The 26,419-nt window shown below is 40.6% G+C and overlaps 1 protein-coding gene across 4 annotated transcripts in view; it reads right to left on the minus strand.

Annotated features, from left to right (window-relative positions):
* The window catches only part of CLYBL (citramalyl-CoA lyase), a 228,273-nt gene extending 202,312 nt beyond the window's left edge, over positions 1 to 25,961 (minus strand). The window contains exon 1 of one of the 4 annotated variants that reach the window (XM_044428511.1): positions 25,215 to 25,961. In XM_044428511.1, coding sequence (XP_044284446.1) covers positions 25,215 to 25,279 — 65 coding nt within the window. In that variant the 5' untranslated portion in view covers positions 25,280 to 25,961. Of the gene's footprint in view, positions 1 to 10,847; positions 16,777 to 25,214 lie in introns of those variants that run through there. The other 3 variants (XM_044428512.1, XM_044428513.1, XM_044428514.1) reach the window with 3 other exon arrangements.
* Between the last annotated feature and the right edge of the window lie 458 nt (positions 25,962 to 26,419).

Genomic DNA, 26,419 nt, shown 5'->3' on the forward strand with positions numbered 1-26,419 from the left:
GCTGCCGTATACACTTTAATCGAAGACGGCTTTAATCCGGAATGGTGAAGTTCTAATAGGAACTGAAGGATTTGATGTATAGATGACGTAAATGGAGAGAACGAACGAGACTCGGCAAAGGTAGAGAATCGTCTCCATTTAGCCGCGTAAGATTTCCGTGTGGACGGCTTCAAGCAGAATCGAGGATATGTTGGATATCAGGATGCAAGGCTGTCGAATTCAACGGGTCAAGCCTTGAATCCGATGGTGCGGAATGAAGAAGGGAAGAGGAAACGCTGAATCGATCGGACTTGACAGCAGGATTTGATTCAGTTGAAGTTGTCATCGATACCGGTGGCGCAATGGTAGCTATCGGATTCACCACGCTGTTAGGTTCAATGACAGCAAGTCCAGGCGGCGAAGTGTACCGCCCTGTTGGGTTATAAGGTACGGAAGCAGTGGTAGATGAAGGTATTCCCCATGAGAGATGTTGAGTAGTGTCGCAAACCAAGCTTGACGTGGCCACCAAGGGGCAACTAGAATCCCCGAGGCTCGATCGTATACTATCTTCGCTATGACTCTCATCATAAGAGGGATTGGAGGGAAGGAGTAAAAGATCATGTTGTTCCATGGGATCATGAAAGCATCCCCTAAGGATCTGTCTCCGATCCCTGCTCTCGAACACTATGCATTGCACACCTTGTTCTGTTGGGTTACGAATAAGTCCACGTCGGGGGAACCCCAGCGATGAAAGAGATGGTTGCGTGTGTGTGAGGATCTAGCTCCCATTCGTGAGAGATGAACATGTGCCTGCTGAGAAGATCTGCTTGCACATTGTCCGCACCAGCTAGATGAACAGCCATCAGCGTAATGTCTCTCGGAATGCACCAGTCCCAAATTTTCATTGAAAGTCTGGCCAAAGTTGGTGACTTTGTCCCCCCTTGTTTGTTCAGATAGAAGATGGTAGCTACATTGTCCGAAGTTATCTGAATGACCTGGTGTTGGAGAATGTCTTCGAAACAGCGTAGGGCTTTGAATACTGCCAACAGCTCCAGGAAGTTGATATGATTCGTGGACTCTTCCACGTTCCTTGGATATATAGGCCGGAGCATATTGCTCCCCATCCCAGAAGAGATGTGTCGGTACCAAGGGTTATCGAAGGACATCATGCCCTGAAGGGAACTCTGACAGACAGATTGGCTGGTACCGACCAAAGTACCGACCAAAGTAGAGAATGGAGCACCAAGGATGGGATTCAAATTAACTTCGATGGTGGGTCTCTCTGAGGGTGGAACATCTTGTTGAAGAGGAGTTGTAACGGACGGAGTCGAAGCCTGGCGTGTGGCACCACAGCAACCGCGGAAGCCATATGTCTCAGGATCCTCTGAATGGACTTCGCCGGGACTGTCCTGTCTCGTCGCATTTGATGGATGTGGCGAGCAAGAGTCTGTTGTCTGTCCAGAGGAAGGAAGGCTTTCTCTAACGTCAAATCCAGGAGGGCTCCAACGAAGGTAATTGTCTGCGTCGGAAGAAGAGAAGATTTCTCGGTATTAATGCGTAGGCCCAGATCATCCAATAAGGCACAGGTTGTACGGATGGATGCAAGGAGTCCTTCCCTAGACTGGGACACTAGCAGCCAATCATCAAGATACAGGTAAATTTGTATGCCTTGGAGGCGTAGGAAGGCACAGACAGGGGCCATACATTTGGTGAATGCTCTCAGAGCCGTGGCCAGTCCAAAGGGTAAAACTGTAAACTCGTAGAAAAGGGGTGCAATAGCAAAATGAAGGAAACGCCTATAACTAGGGTGGATCGAAATGTGGAAAAAGGTGTCCTTCAGGTCCAATGAGGCGAACCAATCCTCTTTCCTCAGCAACGGCAAAATATTTTGAAGGGTGGTCATCCGAAACTTTTTTGTCAGAATAAATCGATTCAGATTACGTAAGTCCAAAATCGGACGTAAACCACCATCCCGCTTCGGGACTGTAAAATATCTGGAACAGAATCCATGAAGTCCGTCAGGCAGGGAAAGTTGACGAATCGCTCCTTTACGAAGAAGTTGCTGTATTTCATTGAGCAGTACCGGCAAGCATGATGTAAATCGGATTGGATTCGAAGGAGGAACGATGTCGAATTCTATCCGACAGCCGTGCTGAATGATGGACAGTACCCACTGATCAGATGTAATGGACTCCCAAATGGGGAGTCAGCTTCAGAGCCGATCCCCAGATGAGAGGGGGGTGGGTATGGAAAGAGGAAGAGGAGAGGTTCGCCAGTCCGTCACCGCTGTCTCCTGTCATCGAAATGGCGACGGCCCTGTTGATAACGTTGCTGGGTCTGTGGACGGTGGTGCTGCTGTTGCCGGTGCTGGGGCTGCTGCCTAGGCTGGTAGGACTGCCTATAAGATGGACAAGTCCATGACCACTTACGCCTGGTCTGGGTCTGGATCTCCATCCTGTGTGCCATCGTGCAGGATTCGTGCAGCTTCTTCAATTTATGGTTGGTGCGAGAGTGGAAAAGCCCGGACCCATCAAAGTGCATCTCCTCTATATGACGTTTAGTCTCCTCCAGGAAGTTACAATTTCTGAGCCAGGGTGTCTCCGGAGCGAAACGGCACTGACCAAGGCTCTCGAGTCCGTGTCCACATGATGTCTGGCTGTGGACAACTGCTGGACCGCAACCTGCATTGCCTCCTTGATGAGGACCTTGGCCAGGTCACCCTGGTGGTCCGGGAGGGTCGAGGCGACATTGTGGAGGCGCTGCATGATGAAGTATTGGTACCTCGCCAACGTCGCCTCGTAGTTGGAGATACGCAGCCCCAGGCCTGAAGCAGCGTAGACTCGCCTGGCCAGGAAGTTGATCTTTCGGCCCTCCTTGTCCCGTGGTGCAGTGTGACCTCTCGCCCCCCTACCCTGGGAGGACTCCACCACGACTGAGTTTGGCTTGGGGTGGCAGAGGAGGAAGGGGATGTACTCCTCCCAAACCCGGTACATGGATTCGTACCTCTGGGAAGTGGGTTGAGGGTGAGAGGGCAAGTCCCAGGGTTGCATCATCGCTTGCTGTAAGGTGGTAATCAGTGGCAGGACGACCGATGTAGACTGCTCCCCACGGACAACATCGTAGAACTTGTCCATAGTTGGTCCCAGATGCTGGACGGCATCGATATCGAGGGAATGGACAAGCTGGGACATCAGCTCCGTGAAGGAGACGTGAGATTTGTCCGGTGACGCAGGGCCCTGGGAGGTCACAGCGACGTCAGGGGAGGTTGAATCGACCTCCGAATTGTCAGAGTTGGCACCATAATATGGGGGAGCCGATGACGAGGACTCCACTGGGGAGAAGGAGCAGCTACTTCCATCCCGAGGAGGTATCGGAGATGCATGTCTTGGGTCCGAAGACTGCGGTCGGTCGCGGGACGGTGGAGAAGATCGACCTCTAGGAGCAGGATAATATCCAATGGAGAGCGGGTCACCCCAGGCGTGATAGTAGGGATGATGCCATTCCTCCAAACGCTGCTCCATGGAGCGGCTCCTCCAGCTCCTAGGTGGGGACATCTGCACATCTGCCTCCATAGTGGCCGCAGGCATAGGTGTAGGCGACCGAGTCCTAGGGGGGGAGTCCTGAATTTCCCCATCAGAAATTGAGCCTCTTTGAAGAGTTAGAAGAGGCCCGGTGGAAAGGTCAGCCACATGGCATGGGGATCCTTGAGGGGTAACCCGCATAGCCTCCTGAAGCACCGGGTCGGGTGGAGTCGGTACAGTAAGTGCCGCCGGTACCGAGGGGGGTCATCGAATCCGAATCCCGGTGTCGAGGGTGCTCCGAATCCTTCGATTTCTTGGAAGGCTTTGAAACTTTCTCCTTCCTGGTCTTCTTATGGCCTGCCGACTTGTCGGGTTTGGCATGCTTTCGCTTCTCGTGCTTCTTCTTGGGAGAAGCAGAAGGAGCCACCGCAGAAGACGCTCCTTCGTCCGAAGGGCGTGAAGGTGGGGCCACTGAAGCAGAGCCAGGCTTTGGAGCAGCAACCAGTGGATCGAAGTGCATGAGGGCCTGATCCCAGAGGAGCCTCCGGAGGCGATTCTCACGGTTCTTCCTGGCCTACTTAGAGAAGGCCAGGCAGTGAGAGCACTTATTGGTCCTATGCCCCTCACCCAAGCAGAGGAGGCATAGATCATGTGGGTCGGTTGGTGACATTTTTGACCCGCACTCTGCGCATTTGTGGAAAGCCGCTCGCTGCGCCATTGCAGGAAAGGGAAAAAAGAGAGATAGTGCAGAGGGTAAGTATATATTTTTGGTTTGTTTTTTTTTAAATAGATCAAAAGAAAGGTAGAACGATAGAGAAACTTACAAGAATTATACGAAGTAGAGGAACTAACAGGAACAAGAAGAACAAGAAGAAAATACTGGGGCTATAACAACTGGGAGAACAATCGAGAAGAAAAGAGGCTATACGAGCAACGGTCAGAGCAATAGTGAAAGCGGCACGAGGCACAGCGAACAGCGGTCACAAAGACTGAACAAAATGGCGGACGCTCCGCTCTTTATGCTGCAGCTCACCCGGCCAGTGAGCTGCAGCATACAGTTGGCCACTAAAGGAACAGAATGGAGGACTAGAAGTGCTCATGCTTTTAGAGCACCAGTAGTGTTTGGGGGTTTTTTGCTACATATACATTACCCCATGATAAAGGTTTTTGGTTAGTTTAGTTAGAAAAACTAAAGCTAAAAATAGTGTTACAAGAAAATACAATAAAATGCAACAAATAAAAACATATCTATTTAAATCAGTGCATGGTGCAGTTGTGAGTCCCCATTAACTAACTGGTCCCCAGGTGTGGTTTAAATGAAACATCATAAAGCAATTGTGCTGAACTGAAGGAGATCTTAGGCTGGTCAGTGAATTGATGGGAGAGCCCCTAGTGACACTATATGTACTTTTTTGAGTTCCATCATAAAATAACATTTATTACATTTATATAATAAATGATAACAAAATTCAAGACCAATTCTGCAAGTCAGTGATAAAAACAAATACAGCTAGAATAAAGAACAGCTTCAGGTTTCTTGAAATTTCCAACTGTTCCTATTCAATGCAGATACAGAAGAAACTTTTTCTTCAAAATGCTTTCAGTATCACTGTGCATCTATGCTATTCCTCAGGCCAAAGAAGACATAGCCAAGTTGGGTACTAGCAGTTATAAACTACTGAACTTCCATTTTCTACTAAACCTCAAAGAAAACAATTCTGATGTCTTCAAAATGGTTAAAAATGCACTATATTGGCAGGACAGAGCTCTCCAACCAATCCTTCCTTCATCTTCAGCCTGATGAAGAATTTTGATTCTTCAAAAAGATTAAGTCCTCTAGAAGTCAGCCTCCAGCAACACCTTGCAGTGCTGTTTGCTCAGTTCATTAATGTTTTTCAAATACATTTTTCTCAGAACTTTGAAAAGCAAAATATACTCAAAGAGCTGGCCAACTAGGGAAGCTCAACATTCTGTAAGCAAATTATCTTAAAAAAATAGTACTTTCTACTTTTGCATTATGTCTTGTTTTGTCTTTGTTGAAAAGCAAAGTGTGTGTGTTGGAAGGGGAAGAATTAGACCTCCTTCCAATAAGGCACCTGTGCCAAATTTTACACTGGGGTATATATTGCAGGTATAATGGGAGCTGGTGTTTCAAGCAAATACAAAAATACATTCCAGCTATATAGTTAGGCTTTTTAATCAAGCATTCTGCCTAACAGCCACATTCCCATTGAGTTTAATTGGCACAGGATTTTAGCCAAGATAAATGTGTAATCACTAGAAGCTAAAGATAAAGATTCAACTGGCTGTGTTGCATATTACAGACAGAAAAGGCTCCACTGTGAATACAACTGCTGAACACTCCACAATATATGATCACTTCTTTTCATACTCTTGAGAGATGACACTTGGTAGCCAGGAACCACTCTAATGTCACTGACTATATATTAACAGAACTCAATTACAGGACAGCTTAAGCTGTGTGAGAGTCTATAAAGCCAACCTGAAAACACTGTATGGGAACTTAAGTAGATGTTGTCAGTCAAAAGGATCTATTTCAATGAAGCAAAGAATGGCATCAACAGGGTTTGCCAAAGGCAACAGATCCGTAGAAGTTGTACTGTAAATTAATCAATATGACCAATGGCAGCAACAACATAGCAAAAAGTCAGGCTATGAAGAAATACATAAACAAGATCAGGGACATCAGCAATTCACAAACTCTGAAATGTAAGTGGGAGTGGGAATTAGGAACTCTAATATTCTTGAATAACATTGGGATACTTAAAAGAAATTTCCGTGATTGTAGTCCAAAGTAAATAACTTAAGATCAGAAATTAAGTACATAGTGCCAGTCTTCAAGGTACATAGTGCCAAGGTTCCATTTGGATGCCAGGAAGCACTTCCTGACAGTCAGGACCCCGAGGGTGTGGAATGGGCTTCCACGAGAGGTTGTTGAGGACCCATCGGTGCGGGTGTTCAAGGATAGGCTGGACGTCCACATGGTGGGCATGTCGTGAGCGGAGCTGGCTGGTGCCGGAGGTCAGACTAGATGGCCCGGGAGGCCCCTTCTGACTCGCTCTGTTTCTATGTTTCATATGTGCCATTTCCAGTGCAATGCCACAACCTCACACAGGACTTTACACTTTCAGTTTAGACATGAAATAATTGTTTGTCTGAATGCACAAATGTGTATACGTGGCATCAAAGATCCTTTTGCAAGGAAAGCTTTTCCCTGCCTTGTAAGCCTCACATCAAGACAGAAATTTTGATGAGCTGGTGCTTTGCATTCTGACCAAGAACAGTTACACTCCTTTGAACTATCTGTCAAGATTAAATCTTCATTTTCTAACTTTTTTGTTCTGGCATACATGTACAAAATCTGTGGGTCCCCCCTTATTGAGCATAAAGGAAGCAGAAATATAAACTTTGCCATGTCTCCCATTAAAATATTGGAACCTGTAAATGTTAAAAGGGACAGGAAGCAAGTTTCACATGCATGCTTCCATCATACTCATGTACTCTGCACTCTATCCACATCTAAGCATAAAATGAAGTTATTTTCAGATAACTATCTGTCAGAGATTATTTTCTTTAAGACATCATACTTTGGAGGAAGATAATATAAGATTTTCTTGTAAGACATCCCACCTCAGCAGATTATCTACAAAATGCCTTCAAACTTATGTCTGCCTTTTTATCCTATTTGGTCTTAAGACACATGATAGAATTCTCCTGCTGAGGCTAAGCAAGCCTGACCTGTAAGCTGCCTAGATAGCAGACTGCCTGTATAGCAAGTTTAAGCTGTTCTGGGTTCTTTGAAAAAGGAGGAACAGCCAATGCCGTGTGATGGATAATATTTGACTTAGAGTTCAGGAGTCCAGGGTACAAACACTATTCACCTATGCAGTATACTTCATCACTGCAGCGTGACACAATTCCCAAGGTTGTTTTGAGGATAAGTGAGGGCACAAACAATATATCAGCATTCCTACTGCGGTGCCCAACCAGGTACTGGACTGCAACTCTCAGCCAGGAATGATGGGACACTACATTGGACAAGGAAGCAATATACACAATCCTGCCTTAAACCTCTTGGAAGGGAAAAATTAAAAACTCAAACTAAATACTTATGAAAATTGTGTAGCATAGAACAATCCTATGCTTGTTTACTCAGAGGTGCTACTAAATATAATACTGTACTTATCCCAGGTGTTTTGCAGGGCTATTTGTCATTGTTTGTTGCTTTAACAGTTTTTAATTTTGGATTTTTTATTTGGCAAAAAATGCTATTACTGCTATTATTTTAATGTTTTTGGGAAATGTTGTTAACCACCTAGAGAGTTTCAGCTATTGGATGGTATAGTAAGTAAATAAATAAAATAAATGTAGCTTTACTTGTGCAAAATGAAGGGTATAGGAAAAGAAACAAGTTTGAACGTTTATTCCTTCAGGGAACCCAAGTTGGCTTGGATATAATCCTCTCCATTTTAATCTCCCAACAACTCGGTGAGATGGGGTGACGACCAGTGACTGGCCTAAAGTCTAAAGTTACCGGGTGCGTTTCATGGCTGAGTAGGAACTTGAACTCTCATCTCTGGAGTCCCAGTCCCATACTCCAACTACTATACCACACTGACTCTCAGGATGTCAAATTCTTTATTTAACTGGGCATGCTCATATAATGCTCATTAATTAAATTTTAAAAAGAAAAAAAAACATGAGAACAGAAGGTTGTATAGGTACTTAACACTTAAAGGAAGTTATACTGAAGACATTGCTATTGTTTTCCCACTAAAAGTAAATGTAGTAGAAATACGCAAAGTAATACATTATTAGAAACACCACTTCAAAACACTTCACACTGTTTTTCTGCCTATGAGACTGGGTGGTGGTGGTGGAGGAGGAGGAGGAGGAGGAGGAGGAGGAGGAGGAACAGAAGCTGACAGCCAGCAAGAGCATTATAAACACTTTCTATTTGCATGTTCTTTTAAGTTTTAGTGGGGAATCATAACAGATCACAGTCACAGCAGCTATTTCTGTGACTAGAAAAGCAGAAAGATTCATTTTCTCTAACCGCAAAAACATTCGATACATTTTTCTTCAATTCTTACCTTTTGATGTAACATTATTCACACAATGTGAATGCATCAGGTTGCTGACTTGAACACCTAAGAGGTTAGCTAGCCACAGCAACAATGAACCAGAATGATAGAATAATAGAATAGTATGGCTGAAAGACGCTAGAAGGCCACTGGGTCCAACCCTCTGCTCAGTGCAGAATTCCAAGTTAAATGATCCCTCTCAGATGGCTGTTCAGTTGCATCTTGCATGCCTCTAGTGTGGGCGAACGCGCAACTTCCCTAGTTAATTGGTCATATTGCTCTAACAGGAAATGTTTATCTAGCCAGAATATGGTTTCCTGTAACTTGAGCCCATTATTCAGTGTCCTGCACTCCAGGATGATCAAGAAGAGATCCTGTCCTTCCTCTTTGTGACAACCTTTCAAGTACTTGTAGAGGGTTAGCATATCTCCCTTCAGACTTCTCTTCTCAAGGCTAAACATGCCCAGTTTTTTCAATCTCCCCCCATAGGACATTGTTTCCAGTCCCTGGATCATCCATGTTGCCACCCTCTGAACCCTTTCCAGCTTGTCTGCATCTTTCTTAAACTGTGGAGCTCAGAACTGGATGCAGTACTCCATAAAAGGCCTAACCAGTACTCATCTAAATCATTAATAAAAAGGCTGAAGAGCCAGGTAGAGTCCTACGGCACCCCACATCACCTACCTCTCCCCAGTTTGAGAAGGAGCCACTGAAGAACACTCACTTTGTCAAAGGCTTTGCTGAAGTCAAGATATATTATGTCCACAGCATTGCAACAATCCATAAGGGAGGTTACCCAATCCAAACATGAAATCAGATTAGTCTGGCAGGATCTGTTCTTGAGAAATTCATGTTGGCTTCTTGTAATCACTGCATTGTTTTCAAAGTGCCTGCAGAATGACTGCTCTATAATCTGCTCCAGAATTTTCCCAGGGATTGATGTCAGACTGACTGGTCTGTAGCTCCCAGGTTCATCTTTGTTTTTCCTTTCTTAAAGATAAGGGCAACATTTGCCCATCCCCAGTAATCTGGCATTTTCCCTGTCCTCCATGATTTATCGAAGATAAGAAATGTTCTCAAAAATGAGAAACCACCCAGGCAGTTGTTTGAGAGTTCTTCTGCAGCTCCCTTATGACTGTAGGATGGAGTTCATTTAGTCCTGGAGATTTGAACTCATTCAACCCAATTAGATGATTGATTTGCGTATTAATCTTGAGCTGCCATCATGCTCCATCAGCTCGTACTTCCCCTTCATCAGGAAGGTCCTGAATTTTATTTTAAGAGAAGACTGCGCCAAAGTAGGAGTTGAGCACTTCTGCCTTTTCTCTGCCATCTGTTATCATTTTGTCATTCATCCTGAGTAGTTGAACTCCTATTTCTTTCCTCTGCTTTTTACTCTGGACATATCTAAAGAAGGGTTGTTGTTGTTGTTGTTGTTGTTGTTGTTGAAGAAGTGTATAATGATCTGGTTTGCATGATCACTTTGGCTCATCATGGTTTATTTACACAGTGAGCCATCGCACCCTCACAAAACATCCTAAACATTCAAGCCATGTTTACATCTTGTTGGGTCATCAAGATGTGAGGACTGAGGACTCTGCAAGAGTTAAATAACCCTCATAGAAACTATGGCCAATTTTAGGATTACATGTTCAACCCTTCTATAAGGTACAGATTCCCAGTTCCGATGACACAACAAGCCACAGTTGTGACTTGGATATTTAAAATAATCATCAACTATTTTAAATATAATAATGTTGCGACCCACTATGGCTTAAATAAATCATGGCAGGCTACATGACCATTTGAATTGGCCCATTGACTTGAACATTCAAATCAAAGCCATTAGAAGGCAAAATTATGGATAGATATAAAACATATTCCATTCTAACACTCCAGTTTTAACAGAGGTTTGGATTTACCATCCAAATTCACATTTAAAGATTTGCATGCAAAGAATGTTTTACAAATTAAACTGGAATTAGAGCCATACACAAAATCATGGGAAAGATTTATTGTGCTTCTTTTGCCATTATTTTCTATGACTTGCCTTTAGCCTTCTGCATTTAGAAAGCTGCAAATCAAATAAAGACTAAAAGGATTTAAGGAAATACTGTCTGTGAGATACACTTTGGAAAACAATTCAATGCAACTTTTTTAAAAAATATCCTGAGCAATAAAGATCTTACAAGACCTTAAAAAAGGGAGGGAGGGAGAAAAGGAGAACTGCCTCATAACTTACCAATTCCAGGCCCTTGCTTCCTAATTGACAACCTCAGGGCTACTTTCATCACTTGTCGACTTCAAATCCACACTCAATTTTTCTTTAAAGATGACGGTACATCAGTGGCTCAGTGGTGTTTCTGGACATATTGCAGTATACAAGAAGTTATCCTTCATAGTTTGCATTAAAAAGGGAAGAGAATTGTGTTTGGGAACTGAGACTACATTTTTCCACATCTGTCAACAGCTCAAAAGAACACTGGAGTCTGAGTCTGTTCTTAAGCTGCAGTCAAGGTTTTGCACTTACTCTCAAATTATTTTAAATATCAACAGAACAAACTTGAACTTAATATTTGTATTCAAAACTGCCAGGACTTACTATTTATGTTCAAAATGTATGTATGTATTTAAAGCTTTTATAGACCATCCATCTACTGGCATCTTGAGACAGTTTACAAGTATTGACAGTATTTAAATAGTTCTATCACATCAAAGTATTATATCTATAAGGGAAAACCTTTTTGTAAAAAGGATAATTAATACATAATATACTGTAGATCATGGGAAACTAAGACTGTGTAGCATCCTTGAGATCCATCACAATGATGGACTGTTATAGTATGATACAAACCAAGGCATTTAATAGAAATTGTTATTAAAGAGACACCTTTTGTGAAGGTGAAAAGACTAAGATAGATGGACAAGTATGACTAGCAAAAAGGCTTCCAAATCCTATTGCTTATAAATGGCACCAGCAGAGCTAATAAGGCATCCATGTTCTATGTTAAAAATGGGCAACTTCTTGCGCTCCAGATGTTTTAGCCTACAATTCCTATGGTCCTTCAACATAGGCTGGGTAGAGCTGATGTAAAATGAAGGTCAAAGCATTTGGAGGGTCATACATTGCCTACAGCTGATGGAATGAGGTCTAAAACAGTGCCAACTTTCAAACCACTCCCAGATGAATGTTCTAATTGAGTATTAGGCAAGCATCATCTCCTACACTGCCTTCTCTAGTTGTGCATTGTATTAACTCCCCGTATGGTCTCCCAAGTTTCTTTCCCACCTCAAATCTCCTCCTCCTCAGAAGTTCCTATCATTGCTTCTCAGGCAAAAAAGAACTGTGGTCCAGGCATCCTTCATGGACTATATGTCTATAATCTGGAAATGCTTCAGGGTTATTTGATCACTATTGCCCTGGAACACCAACAAGTAGAATGGGAGGCTATGTAGACTTTGCTTTTAGTCCCTACCCAATACACCTTGACAGTGTTTCAGAGAGTAGAGTAGGAAGGATACAACCTTGCTTGCTGAGCCTCTTTTAGGGTCCATGTTTGTATTGCCACACCAAGTTTCTATAACAAGCTTACAATGCACTGGCTGAATCAAAACATCTTCTGAGAGATAGAAAAACAGTTGTTCACATAGCAAGAAGGGTGGCAAATGGAAAAGGGTACTAACATCTTGGTGTCAGTCTTACTCAGAAGTGTATCCTATGCCTGTAGAAAAAGAGAGGGAATAATGCAAAATGATGGGGATAATTTTTAAAGTTCACTATTTTGGCTGGAGCTAGAGGCTTCCCCCGGATTGTTCTTGTATTTTTATTTCACTTTCCTATTTATTTCTATTTGATTGTTCTTCAATAAACAACTTGTGATCTCAGTCTACAAAAAGTTAGTAGATTCAGTCTTCTTTAAAAGTGAAGAACTTCACAGAAAGGAGGTTGCAGTTACACCTGCTATAAACTATAATCCTTCACAAGTTACTCAGGTGTTCTACTGACTGATCTGACACATTCCTAGTGCCACCTCATATTTTCTTACTCAAACATTAGTTATCTTTTAATTGATGGCATTTGCTATCTACTAAGTCAGAACAAGACTGTCGTATTCATTTGCAACACATATCCTACATTATAAACTTAAGGAAGGGTATGTGTGTTTCAGTAAAACCTTATCTATAATACAGCACAAAGAAATTATCTAGATAATGTAAAAGCTGTTCCCTTAGTTTGTGCCTTTGCATTTTTCCTAATAAAAGTACTATACTACTATTACACTTTTGGTTTGTTCTAATTAGCAACACAGTTATCTGTATTTGTGAGTTGAGTGTGTATACCTAAAATAAAAAGAACTGCATGTACTCCTTGAAATGAAATCATTATTACTGTTAGTTAAGTATTTATAAATTATAAGCCTATTTATTAGAAAGGCAAATATACAAGAAAAAGTTTCAAATTAATCTGGGAGAAGGTGGGATTGCCAATACTTGTAACGATAAATTTCCTTCCCAAAAAACAGCCAAATTCAGTTATAAGACTACATGGAGAATAAGTTCTAAGCATAAGTTATTACAACAACATTGCTGAGCATGGGTCCCAGCTTCCTAGAAATTGGACCAACCTTGACCCTAAATAGCCTTTACACTGGTTTGAGAAAATCAAGAAATGGATAAAATTTAACTTTACGTACTTGCAATTTCAGACTGGAAACGAACTGTACAGGTTTGATTTTTTATGGAATTTTTAACCTGTCCTCTTGAAACTTATAGTATCAATATACTTCAAGGCAACTTACAGTAGCAATGTAATAAAACAATAACCTGTTAAAACAATAGTATCAATGATAAAACAACCACAACCTTCTCTTCACTTGCTGTCTACTTGAGCTCAGCCAGTACAAGTACCTACAGACCAAGCCTCTGAAATGGCACCTACACTGTGAAACAGAAACAGAATGTGTGAAGGTGATTCTCCTTCCAGCATTTGATTTGGTTTGCATGTAACAACAACCCAAAGTTCGTCCATAATTTGTCTGCCAGACAATTGTGCAAAGCACAGGTTGTTTTTCTAGTTCCTGAGTTGATTCCCTCCTCCTTTGCCTATTACCTCCCTGTATCCCAAATGGGGAGCAGCAATCCTGGCAAGCAGAGAAGTTCTGTTTTATTTTGTTTTGTTTTAATCATTCTTGTCTACCACCGCTGTAGCCTGGTGAATAATCGAAGTAAACTCATGGTTTGGATTTGTATGTAACAATAACACATAGTTCAAACAATCCAGTTAACATCCCCACAAAAAGCTAGACATTCTCTAGCTCATTCTGGGTTTGTGGTTGACAACTCTTAGTTTCGGGTTCAGAGGTAACGACAATCCAGTATTAACTAACCCATACTCTGGGCCACTGTTTGTGCAGGTTTGGCTGATGATTTGCAAACTGAAGTGTGAAAAAGAATAGGTCACAACAGAAAAAGGCCTATAACAGTGTACCATTCATGCATATATTGCCACATTGCTACACAAAAGAGATGAAGGCTTAAACTGTCTGGACCATTCAGCCAATGCAGAAAAAAACACAAGCTCACAGAAGTATTTGCAGGTTGGAGTGGGAAAAAGATGGGTTTCAGGTAGAACTGACTTTGTAGGAGAGCAGGCCAAAAAGCCCCCACAAAAACCCTAAGGTTATTCCAGAACTTCCATAATTGGGTCCTGACCATAGCGTTACCAACAAGCATTTGTTCCCATCTGGTTAAAAATTCAGTCATTGAATGAAGGTAGAAGGAAATTTTCATAGGTTCCCTTACCTAAAAATATACAATTTTTTCACCACAAAGAATGGGTTCAGAAACATTAAAAACCAGAGAGCTGAATCAAATTTGTGTTTCAATTCCAGGTTGTTTCTGTAATCTGCATATTATCTGGATACGTGCTACAAATGTCAAAGAACATGCTCTATGTATTTTGTTAGATTCTTTGTCTGGGATCACAAGAAATCAACATGCCCATTTTAAGAGACAAGAGGATTATTTGGAGAGCAATATCTGAGGATCTGTTTTTCCTACAGTGCAATCCTATACAGATCTACTCCCCTGAGTTCAACAGGGTTGGTGCAGGATTGCAGGCTTAAATGATTATCCTTCTTCTTTAGTGTGCATTGCCATCATATTGTTAAGCTTATTTCTACTGCCAGGGGAAGCTAAAATTATATACTTGCTTAACACAAACCTGGGAGTCTCAAGGTTATAAATGGATCCCCTGGGCCATGTAAAACAACCCCAGTCTATGCACATTATCCATTTCTCCATGTTAATCTTCCTTAGATAGTTTCCTTACAATATTCTATTCATGCAATAGGATGCAAGCTGTGCAGGCCTAGTCCTACCCACAGGATCCACAGTGAATCCCAATATCCTCAACAAAGTTTTACACAGCACATGGGAACAAGCAAGCAATGGGACATTGGAATTTGGAAGAATGATATGGCTCAGGTAATTTAACTCATACAAATAATTCCACTGCTGCTTGTAGACATCAGGGGTTCAGAAACAATCACCGCCAGATGGACTACACCTACAGTGCTGGTCCCAGGTTCAGATTCCTGCTGGGTCACAAATCCATCACTAAAGGCAGGTTACTATTGCTCACCCTACCCTGCCTTTTTGAGAGGTTAAATTAGATAAGGATAAATTGTTTTGTAAATTGGAAAATGCTCTAAAAATATTGATAAAATCTTCATCTTCAGATCTGCAAACACAGGTTGCAGTTGTATACATATTTACCTGGGGGAAAGTCCCATTAAACTCAGTGGTGTTTATTAGCCATGTTTAGGGATGCACTGGAAGAAATTTAAGTGTACTAAAAAGTCAGTGAAGTATTTAAGATTATTGCAACAAACTGAGAATTCAATATTGGGAAGAATCACATATCTGGATTTCTATATTTACCTTCTTCATGCAAGATAGTAAGCAACGACATTGGAATAAAAGACTGTTCTGTCCAATTTCTGTAGGCAGATGTTTCCCAGTTTCCTCCAATTTTCCTTTAAACCCATAAACCACATTTTCGGTGTTGATAATCTAGGCCTGTAACCTCCATTATAAGCTGGGAACCTTGCAGGGTGTAGAATTTAAGTTTACAAGCCTGTTTTGCTTTTCTGCAGGCGCTTTGAGCTTGTAAATGGCACCTTTCAGTGTCCCAGTGAATGAAGGGCAGCTAAGCCCAAATTCTCATGTTGCCTAATGGTCTCACATAAAACATGGTCCACGGAATTTTTATTGCTATTCCAGGACAAACTCACAGGTGAAGAACCACAAGGGAAAGGATGTCTTGAGCTTTATCCCTCTGAGCTTTCCAGGTGCAAGGAATTTTCCCACCCATTTCTCAAACAATTAATAGAGCTCTCAAAATAAAGTTGGCAGCCCCAAAGTTATGGCAGTGGGAAGTAATTCAAATGGAGAAAGTATCCTGGGTGCTGGCAATGCAGAGATCAAGATATGCTGACATCCGCAAAGAAAGCTGCAACATTTTTCAGCATAAAAATATATAAAATGCCTTCATTTTTCTTTATAAAGCACAAAAACCAAAAGTAAACTCTTCAGTACCCACAGTAATCGTGTGCAATTTGTAAACTAATCAGTATAGGTAACATCAAAAACAGGTTGACAATATATAGTGGATTGCATTTCAGCTGCAATCTTCAAACAACTTGTTTTAGACTAAAAAAAATCTAATTTAATCTACAATATTTTCTGGGGTAAATAGTTTGTGGACAGCAGTCTTTGAATGCTACAAATTACTTCCAAATTTAATGACTCATGACATGCCAAAAACAGTGCTAATGAGCTTTGCGGTTTTGCTTAAAAAAACAAAAAAGCAAGCAGAGACGGGCAAATGAAAGGAGAAGCCAGTAAAATGTAAGTCAAATTGCTAATTTGATTCATGCACAGTTTCAGCTTGGCTGTGGGTGTGCCAAACAGCACTTGCATCTTTTCCCATCAGGAAATGGGATTAAATGTTTTTAAAATATTTTACTACAGAGCTTGATTTTCATTCAATTAGAGGGAAAAACAAAATCCTACTGATTCAGGCACTTGAAATAAATTAGTGCCTTTCCCTGATCCTTATGCACTGAGGTACGAGACAAAGGAATTAACAGGAAATGTGTGTTCTCTAGTCAGTCTCATTAGCTGGCTCTGCTACATACACATCCTTACACATATGTTTTAAATGCTTTACCAACCTCCCCCCCCCCCCCCCCCCCAAAAGCATCCAAGAGTAAACTGCAGTAGATCACTGATGCCATCTTGCTTACAGAAAATACAAGACATTGGCACACTGAACCTAAAGAATTATGTGTATATTTCTGCTTAGGATGCTGTTATGCCAGTATTTTGTCCTTTTTTTGCTAGATTAAAATGCATTTATTCACCTAATACTATGTATATTGTCAAAGAAAATAACAGGTTACCCTTTACTTTGTACCCTCTTGTGCCAACAGACCCTGACACTTCCCAGAAGCAGTGGATTTTATGTAAAATAGTGACTTTGGATTGAATGAAGAAAGGTCCTAATCATAACTATTTATTAAATATCTATCCCACATTTTCATTCGAATTACTACTCAAGCAGGCTATTTTTAAGTAACTGGTTACATTAGCTGTGTGTGTATTGCAATTGGCTAAGGATTGTTAGCTCATTAGGAAATGAGTGCTCTTCTACTTAGGATGTTCATATTCTGGTAGTCTCTAGATAAAATTATTCTAACTTTACCTTGTTTGCTACATGAAATCCATATTTTATGACCTTGACTTTCAATTCTGCAAGGGGATCATAAACTGCCCTTAGCTACATTCTACTTTCATTTGTTAGAATTTGCACGTATTCACACACAAATCCCAGCACTGAAGCATTGAACTGGCAACCAGTGACCCATCCACCTCAACTTTCTGCCTTCAACACAGCCAAACAGATTCTTAGATTCATAAGCAGAGGATGCTGAATATGACCATTTCTTGTCGTGAGTCTGTGGCATCTTAGTATCAGGGAACACTGTCTCTGAAAACAGACTACTGCTTTTAATTACCACTAGTAATTATCAGTTACAGATATTTGCCAAGGTAATCCTGAAGCAGCAAGAAAATTATATGCAAGAAAACCTTTCAAGTGTTTTATTTTCTTCTAGAGGGAGGAAAGAGGGTGGGTGAGTGTAACAACTATTTAAGCAACCATATTTTGTTTTTCATTGGTAGACATAGCACAGCTCAAGCTAACGCTGAGGGAAGATTAATTTGAAACCATCTCTCAGTTTCTCTCAATTTCCTTTATGTTCCAAATTTAGAAAGGTTAGTTTTCATTTACAGTGCAGGCCAACTCTTAATCAGGTGTTATGTACAACTGAAGCTCATTTTTGGCAAGATGCTCTTATCCTACTTCAGTAGACATTGCTGATTTGTACCACTACAACTACTGCAATCCAGAACCTATGTCTGTTCATCTTCTGCATAATTGGTCATGCATACTGCATGACCAAATTCAGTAAGTTTCCTTGTCCACAACATCTTCTAACATATGGCTCTAGAATGTTCCAAGCAAGCACTGCACAGGCAAAGGCCCCATATGTGTGATGCCCAGAGACAGCAAAGAAGAATAGATTCTTATTTTGGATATAACAGGAAACAATGGTTAACTGAAGATTTGCAGATCAACTCTGGCATGCTGAGAAAGGGCTGGTTATGAGAACCGAGTGCAAACAAAAGGTTCATGAGTATCTCATCTCATGAGATTGTTCAAACATAGTCAGTGTACCACATTCTGCCAGAGCCAATGGAGCAGGTCTTGAAACCTGCTGCATCAGCTGGAATTTCATTGCAATAACAAACATCATAGGCAGGAGCTTCAGACATTAGACATCAGCTCCAAGTAGAAGGCAGACAAGTGATACAAAGAGAGTTTGCACATGTGCATGTGAGTACTTCATTCATTATCCAGAAGGGAAGAAAGAGGCTGACAAGTTCTGAATCGGCCTTCAGCAAGTTGGTTTGCACTAACATAGCTAAAAAGTCTCTTTATTATCTTGTATGCCTTGTGGCCATTTGTACAGCAGTGCACTGACACTGTCATGTCACATCCTGAAGCAATGATTATTCCTGCCATAGCAACACTGATTCACACATTTATAGTGGTGTCTCATATTTCAAACCATTCTAACTGCAAACATTCCAGAGTTCAAACACTGAATTCAAGATGAAATTGATCTTTAGTTTGAACAAGGCTTCTACATTCGAACTGCACATGCAGTGAAAAAACGTGTTCACTGCATAAACTTCATCTGTTGTGTGCCCAAGTCATCTGTCGCTGTGAAAGCATCTCTTGCGTAACGCTGGTGTGTTTGGTTATATATATGACCCCTGCATATTAGTACAAGACATCACCACTCTTCACTAAGGTACAGTAAATGCAATTTTCATTTTATTATACAGTACATATTTACATATTTTATTGTTTTCAAGTTTTAATTAATAATTTTGACATTTAGTTGTTATTTTTACCTTAAATTATGTGTATTTGCTGTTTAAGTTTATCAAAATGAGTATTGTTTAGAGCATGGGAATGGATTGATTCACTTTCCATCATTTCAAATGGGGAAAATTGATTCAGACTTTGAACACTTCAGAGTTCGATTTTAATTCATTTCAGGAGGCTGTTCGAAGTCACCACTGTATTTAGTTTGCATATAACACCAATTCAGAGTCCAGGTTAAGTACAGGCTGATGCTGTTGAATCATGGATTGTCATTACATGCAACCCCTATGCTATGGTTAAGTATAGGTTAACCATGAACAACTCAGATTGCACAATCCAAGAGCAAACCATGAGTTCTCTTCATAAGTTGTTCATAGTTAACAACCCATAGTCTCAGTTGTTGCTATATTCAAACTAAGCCTATGTTTGTTATGTGTTTGCTATCCTAAATTTACTCATGAATTTAGGAGATTAGTGGCTACTAATTTCTCTTCTGTTCCCTTTGTTTGTTGCTGCAACAACCCATAAGATTAGGTCTTAAAATTAGCAATGAGAATCAATAATAACGCTAATGAAGTCACTTTGAACCCCATTCCTATTACATATCCATCTCATCAGCTAATATTTTCTTTTTTAAGGTTGACATTTTGAGAGGTACAGACGCTTTAAAAACCTTCTAGTATTCCTAAATCCATACTAGACAAAACCAGTAATTGTGCTCTCATGCAGCAAACCAAGTGTAGCTACAACCTAGCATAACAGCTTGTTAGTGTCAACCATATATCAGATCCTTATTTTCAAGGCTTTGGAATGACATCTGTCTTGAATTATATCCAGCTGGGATCATGTTTCAATGACCAATATGGACAGATTACTGGAACTTTAAAACCTTGCCCTCTTTGTAATTGATGTTTAAAGTGTTTGAAGTTTCTCATTAAGTCCATTTTACAAATTAGGTGCAGATGTATAAAGCTAAATGTACAGTACTAAGGGAAATTAGGTCACCTGAAAGCTCAATATAAAATGTCTCTGTTAACTATTTAACTACAATGAGTACATTAAATTTTTGAAAAGGAATTTCTAGCAATGGAAACAGGAAGAAAGGAAGAGCTCAAAAGTAATTCAGATTTAGATTAAACTAAGTAGATAAAGTCTTGTCTTATTTATATGACACAAGTATCTAAGTCTTATTATCCAGTGCCAACTTTATTTGGAGTCATAATAACAATACATAGCATAGTTCTTAGGAATGAATTATAAATTTTGCTAAAGGGCATCATTGGATGGTCAGAAAATATTCATGACACAGATGGAATGGAGGGGTTTAATTACACACACTCTGTTTTACTTTTCTTTGGGAGATAAGGCAAATACAGTGCTATGGAAATTAAGAGATGGCAGGGCCACTAAAAAAAAAAAGAGTGGCAGAAGCACTCCAGGTGTAAATTGGTCAAAATCAAGGTAGAACAGAATGTCTGTTTACCAGAATTGCCTAAACAAAAGCAAAAAGCACAAGCCTGGCTTGTAGTGGACCAATCTAGAGTAGTTTGGCTCTTAGGAACACCTCCTAGCTATTCACAAAACATGCTAAATTGATATGTCTATCATTTAAAGATTATCAACAATACAACATATATCAACATTATGCCAATGTAACCATCATGTCTTTCCCCACAAAAATCCTTGGAACTTTGGTGAAAGTGCTAAGAGTTAGAGTTAGGAAACTGTTAGTTTCCTGGGCTTCTCCAACTTCAGTGAATCACTAGTAAAGCGATTTTAAGATGCTAGTACATATTTGTACCAATAACAGACTCTTTTCTAGAGTATGAAGTACTGAAACACTGAAAATCTTGTCATATCTAACAAACGTAAGAACCAGCTCTAGAATTCCTTGAATGACAGGTACACTAAATGTGAAACTACATGCCACCAGGGAATTGTTAGTCTCTGCTAGTCCAAACAGCAGACCCAAAACTAGCAAAATCATATTGCACTGCTCAATCCCATTTCCTCCCACCATGTAATGCTACCCATTTCCAATGTAGCACTATGTTGTTAAAAAAAAAAGCCTAAATGCTTCCAGCACTCAGTGAAGACTTGCAAAAACAGTCAGATTTCTGTCTTTTTCAAGATGTACATCACAGTAACTTCTCAAGAACATTGCATTCTGCAAAATAAATCAGGCTTGTTCAAATTGGAAAAACTATTTGATGATTTCAAGAATTATTTTAAAGGCCATGCCTAGTATTTCCTAACACTGATATGGTGCCACCAATGGACTGAACACAATTTCTTTTTCAACACTTCTGCTGCATAATAATAAAATGAATTCAAAGCAATTCAAAATCATATTACAAGGGTAAAGAGAGAATTAGCATGAAAATTCTCAAAGTGTACCATGAGACAGAGTTGTTAATCTTAAAATGTTTAGCAAATATATAATACAAGGCTTCAATGGTTCATAGAACAAAATAAACCCAAAGTTTCAGCTTCACAGAGAATTTTAAAAGCAGGTATTGTAGTTGCCAGTGTTTTTGTATCTGCATTTGGATATTCATATTTTGAATATTTGTTCAAGATTTACTTGCTAAAATGTTGCAAAACAGGAAGAAACTTATTTTCTGATTAACAGAGAAAGCATGTTAGAATGTATTTCAGCTTTTACTGCATTAGCACCCTCCGGTGTTCAGTTTATGAAAGCACAGCACTGGTATTAACTTTTCATATGCATTAACTGTGACTTCTTGGTCATGTGCAAATTAACAAGATCATCTATTCAGTGAACTAAAATAATGCTATTGTGCTACTTATACATCAGATACAAAAGTTGTGGATAAAGAAACGGTTAATAGTAGTAGTAGTAGTAGTAGTAGTAATGCCTTTCAGCCTACTAGGAATCCAATATTTCAAGTGTTTACTTCAACCTCACATCTCAAAAACATAAAAACAATTTTACAAGAGTTTTCTCTCTGAAACCATTCTTAGGAGATAAACATTTTTCTGTTTTACAGCCATTAAATCTTCTCTGCATCATAATATGATGGTGACCACATGCTCGAGAAGTCCTATATGTTACCATTAGGCTTACAACAGTTATTTTCAGGACAATGCTTTTGATAAAATTGTGCAATTAGAGTAAAATATGCATATTTTTAATATTTTTAACAATGATCAGAACTCTGATCAGTAGAGTCCTTCATCAATTTAAAATAAAGTTGTGAAGAAGGGTCACATGCGTTAGTTATGTCTTCAACATTTCCATCACCATGATCAATTTAAAGGCCTGAAGAAGATTTCAGGTTCTACATATATTTAGCTAAACATGTTTAATATGCAATACTACATATCTCCTGTTTGCATTAAGTGTTTTAAACACAGTCAGCCAATTCAGATAGAAGCCCCCTTCAGACCCTTCTGCTGAATGCACAAAGGCCTGAAACCCCCTTTCATGGGAATGCTTAGGGTGACCTGCTTTTGAAGGCATGAAAAAAACTATCGAAGCATCTTCTTTTCAAACATTTTAAGCCACCCCAGATTGTGAAGGTACAAAATTAAAGGCTTCAGTTAGAGGAGGAGATTGATCAACTAAAATTTCAGATGATTGGTTGGTAAGCACAGTTTTTATTTGATGGGTGCGCAATGTGAGGACAGACATGCAGCTTGGGAAATGATGCATTACTGTAGCCACATTCTTTAATGATACTGCTCGTACAGCCAATTCAGCTCTGACCAATGATATTACTGCAGCAGAAGGTGAAAGACAAAATATCCAAGATTGTCTTTCCTTCTAACTAAAGATGGTGCTTTCTGTTTCTTAAATTCTACGTTATCTAAAAATAAGATTTATGTCATTTTGATAATATGCACAATTATTAAAACATGCAGAGAGCCTAGGCTATTGGGCAGTATAAAAATGAAATAAACCCAAAACATACTCAGAAGTTGTACTGACTTCAGTAGCATACCTCCTAGTAGGTACACTTCAGGCCACAACATCAATCATCAAAAGGCTAATGATCCATCAAATAAGCATGCAAGCCTGTGATAATGCTTAACCAATGATCATCTGGAACTACTACCATGTGTACATGGGGCTGCCCTTGAAGACAGCCCAGAAACTGTTAATAAAGAATATGGCAACTAATCTACTTAGACTGTGCATATTATAGAAGAAACAATATTGCCAGACCAGTTTCATGATTGTTGCTTCTTTAACAAGGTGTCAATGTTGCCAGTTTGGTTTCCTAATTCTCACTACATTTTCATATTCAGATGTTTTGTCTACTTTGAATTATTTTCTCCTTCTCTCTTCTTTGTCCTTTCTATTTAATGTGAGTTTGCACTGTTATGAATCCCACAACTGAAAGCTTATAAAAGCATCTTGTGTAGTTAACTTATTTGTAGTTACGTGATTCATATATCCTGTATGTCCAAATAAACTGCAACATCTTTTGATTGCATACCCCCAGTGTGCCTGTTTTGATTGCATCTTGACAATATGAAATGCCTCTTAATAGTGTTGAAATAGCTCCTCTGGTTCATGGTCCATTAAGTTGCTAGTTCTGTATTTCAGAATTTAAATGGCTTAGGCCCAGGATACATCAAAGATAACCTTTCTCCACAGAAACCTGCCCAGATATTAAAATTTTCTTTAAATGTTCTTCAACCAGTCTGCATCATTTGAGGTGAAAGGTGATTTGAAATATTGTGCAATCCTGATCCTTCACTCATGGAAATGTGCAGGGCCTTTGCATGATGTTGTTGTTCTCCAGGGCCTCTTCTGTTTTTTCCAGCCTTTTTGTATTGGCATTAGAGCAAATAAATTCTGGTATTAAATTTCCAACCAGAACAAAAACCTCCTGAAAAGTTTTGAAGTTTACCCAGTACTTCTTGATTATCTTTTTGCTGCCAGTAAATTTTTTGTTTATTCACCCAGGCTTTTTAGAAAACTGGGCTTAACTGTTTATCTATTTTGTTTAAACGCTGCTTTCTCACCATCCTTTTTTCTGTAAACATTTGTTGCTCATGTATGGCTCAGAGTCTTTGGAAAGTTATAGATCTGAAAAGCAGTATATAAATGCTCAAAACAGACACATACAGTGATAGGGACGAAAGGATGATTTGAAGCAAGGAAACAGGAATAGTGAAAAATGTAGCAAAGAAAATTCCTTGGGGGGGAGGGGGGCGGGATCAGAAACAGGAGGAAATTGGCACATAGACAAGATAGCAGTACCCTTGCTCAATGGTCTCACGGATATTAGCTAACACACCTGGCACAGAAAATAAGCTCATTATAATTCACCTGGGAGGGACAAAGTGGGAGGGAAGAACAGGCATTGGAGCAGGTATTGAATAGGCGGATGGAAAAGATTATAACCACCCAGTACCTTCTTGGCAAATGAGGGAGAGGAGGGGAGAAGCGAGGGGGAAAGGGCATAAATATGGGATGTGAACATGTGCTGGCGAGTTGGCAAGGGAAAGGAAACCCTCTGACTGCCTTTATTGCAAGAAAGTTTCAAAAAGATCTCTGCTGCCTGGTGCATTTCCTCTTCCGAGGGAAAGGAAGGAGTGTTACTAACATACAGTGTGTCATAGTGTTTTGAGTATCAGACTGGGAATCAGGAGTGTGGATTCTATTCTCTCCTGAGCCACTTTCAGGGCCAGTGACTGACTCTCAGCCTAACCAACTTTACAGGGTTGTCTGATGATAAACGGAGAAGAAAGGAGCAGTTATTTAAGCTGCCCTGGGTAGTTCACTGGAAACAATCCAGGATATAAGCATAATTAATAACTAGCTGGGGTGGAGTCCTGGCAATCCTGCCTACCTAGGATAAGGCTAGGAGGTTCAGAATTCACTGAGCAGTATACCCCTGGGTAGTATAAGCCCATTCCTACTCGGCTGACAGTCCTCCTTTTACTCTCCAGTCAGTGACCTTCAGGAGGGCTAAAAGCCGGGCGCAGGAGCCCCTGGAAGCAAGGCTGAGGGAACGGCAAATGGCGGCGAGGGAGAGCAGCGGCTCTCGCTCTCCTCAGATCCGGGGCGCGGGGGGGGGAGGGGGAGGGGGCCTTTCGTTCGTCTGCGTCACTCACACTCTGCGCCCGCTGAAGCTCGAGGCGGCCACCAGGAGACGCCGTCGCCCTAACAGGGCTGCCATCGCGCCGCGTCGCTGCGCTTCGCACTCGCCCCGCCCACGTCACCTCCTATTGATCGAAAAGTTCAGCCCAGGAAGGCGCTTTGGGTCCCCGCCTGCTCCTCGCCTGCGGCCGTTGGCTTCCGCTTTCCGGGAGACATCCCAGGCAGTTTACAGGAGAAGTGGAACAAGACGCGTTAAGGAAGGTCAATAATTGCAATAAAATCAATAACGAAGCCTTCTCAAAAAAGGACTAGGGCTTCCTCCAATAATACATGCTTATTAAGGGTGAATAAACCCCCTAGTCGCAGAAAAGTTGCATTCAGGATTTTCTCCTACTCCTGTCGCCTTTTCCTTTTGCTTCTCTGCTGACCTTATGAACTGTGTTTCCTCCGTCCATATAAGCTATTGCTTTCTTTTTGCTTTTTGCATGCTTCTCTAATAGTATATCTACCTTAGTCCGCACATTTTCATAGAATTGCACTGCTAATTACTAAAGGGAAGTCGCAGTAGGATACCATTGGCTATGTATTCATATGCATGTACCACCCATTGGATACTCATTTTTAAGATCCACTATATTCAATGAGACTGACTTCCAGTAGTAGCATCAATTGCATAGTCTGGCTCTTACAAATAAGCAAATATGCACAGAGTCGCACTCTTCTAAAGCACATTGAAATAAAGTTATCTGCAGTTCAGACCTATGCACATTTTCCCCAAAGTCAGTACCAATAATTTCAGTCAGATACACCCTGTTGTCATTCTGCCTAAAACTTCTGTCTTACACAGCAAAATCTACTGAGTGATTACACCCTAAGTTTCAGAATGAAGACGGTCTTGTTACCTAAACATTTGAATTCCTGAAATGAAAGTAAGTGTGCACAGAAATTTAAGGATTCCTGACAGATACCAAATACTTAACAAAACCAACAAAGTTTTATGGCACCTTAAAGATCAACCAGTTTTGCAGACTACAGCCCACTTCATCAGAGTGTTACCAAGAATTTCAAATATTCTGGTTTCAGGAGAACAGTAAACTGTGAGATCAGAAGACAGATGCAGAAAGTACTAAGTTTCTTTTGTAACTATTTCCAGAGTTAGCCAGGTAAGTGTGTTGCAGAAAAACAAAGTTTTGCGGCACCATGAAGAATAACAGATTTA

The sequence above is a fragment of the Varanus komodoensis genome, unplaced genomic scaffold (genome assembly GCF_004798865.1).
Source record: "Varanus komodoensis strain SLA01 unplaced genomic scaffold, ASM479886v1 scaffold2, whole genome shotgun sequence".
Lineage (NCBI taxonomy): Eukaryota > Metazoa > Chordata > Lepidosauria > Squamata > Varanidae > Varanus > Varanus komodoensis.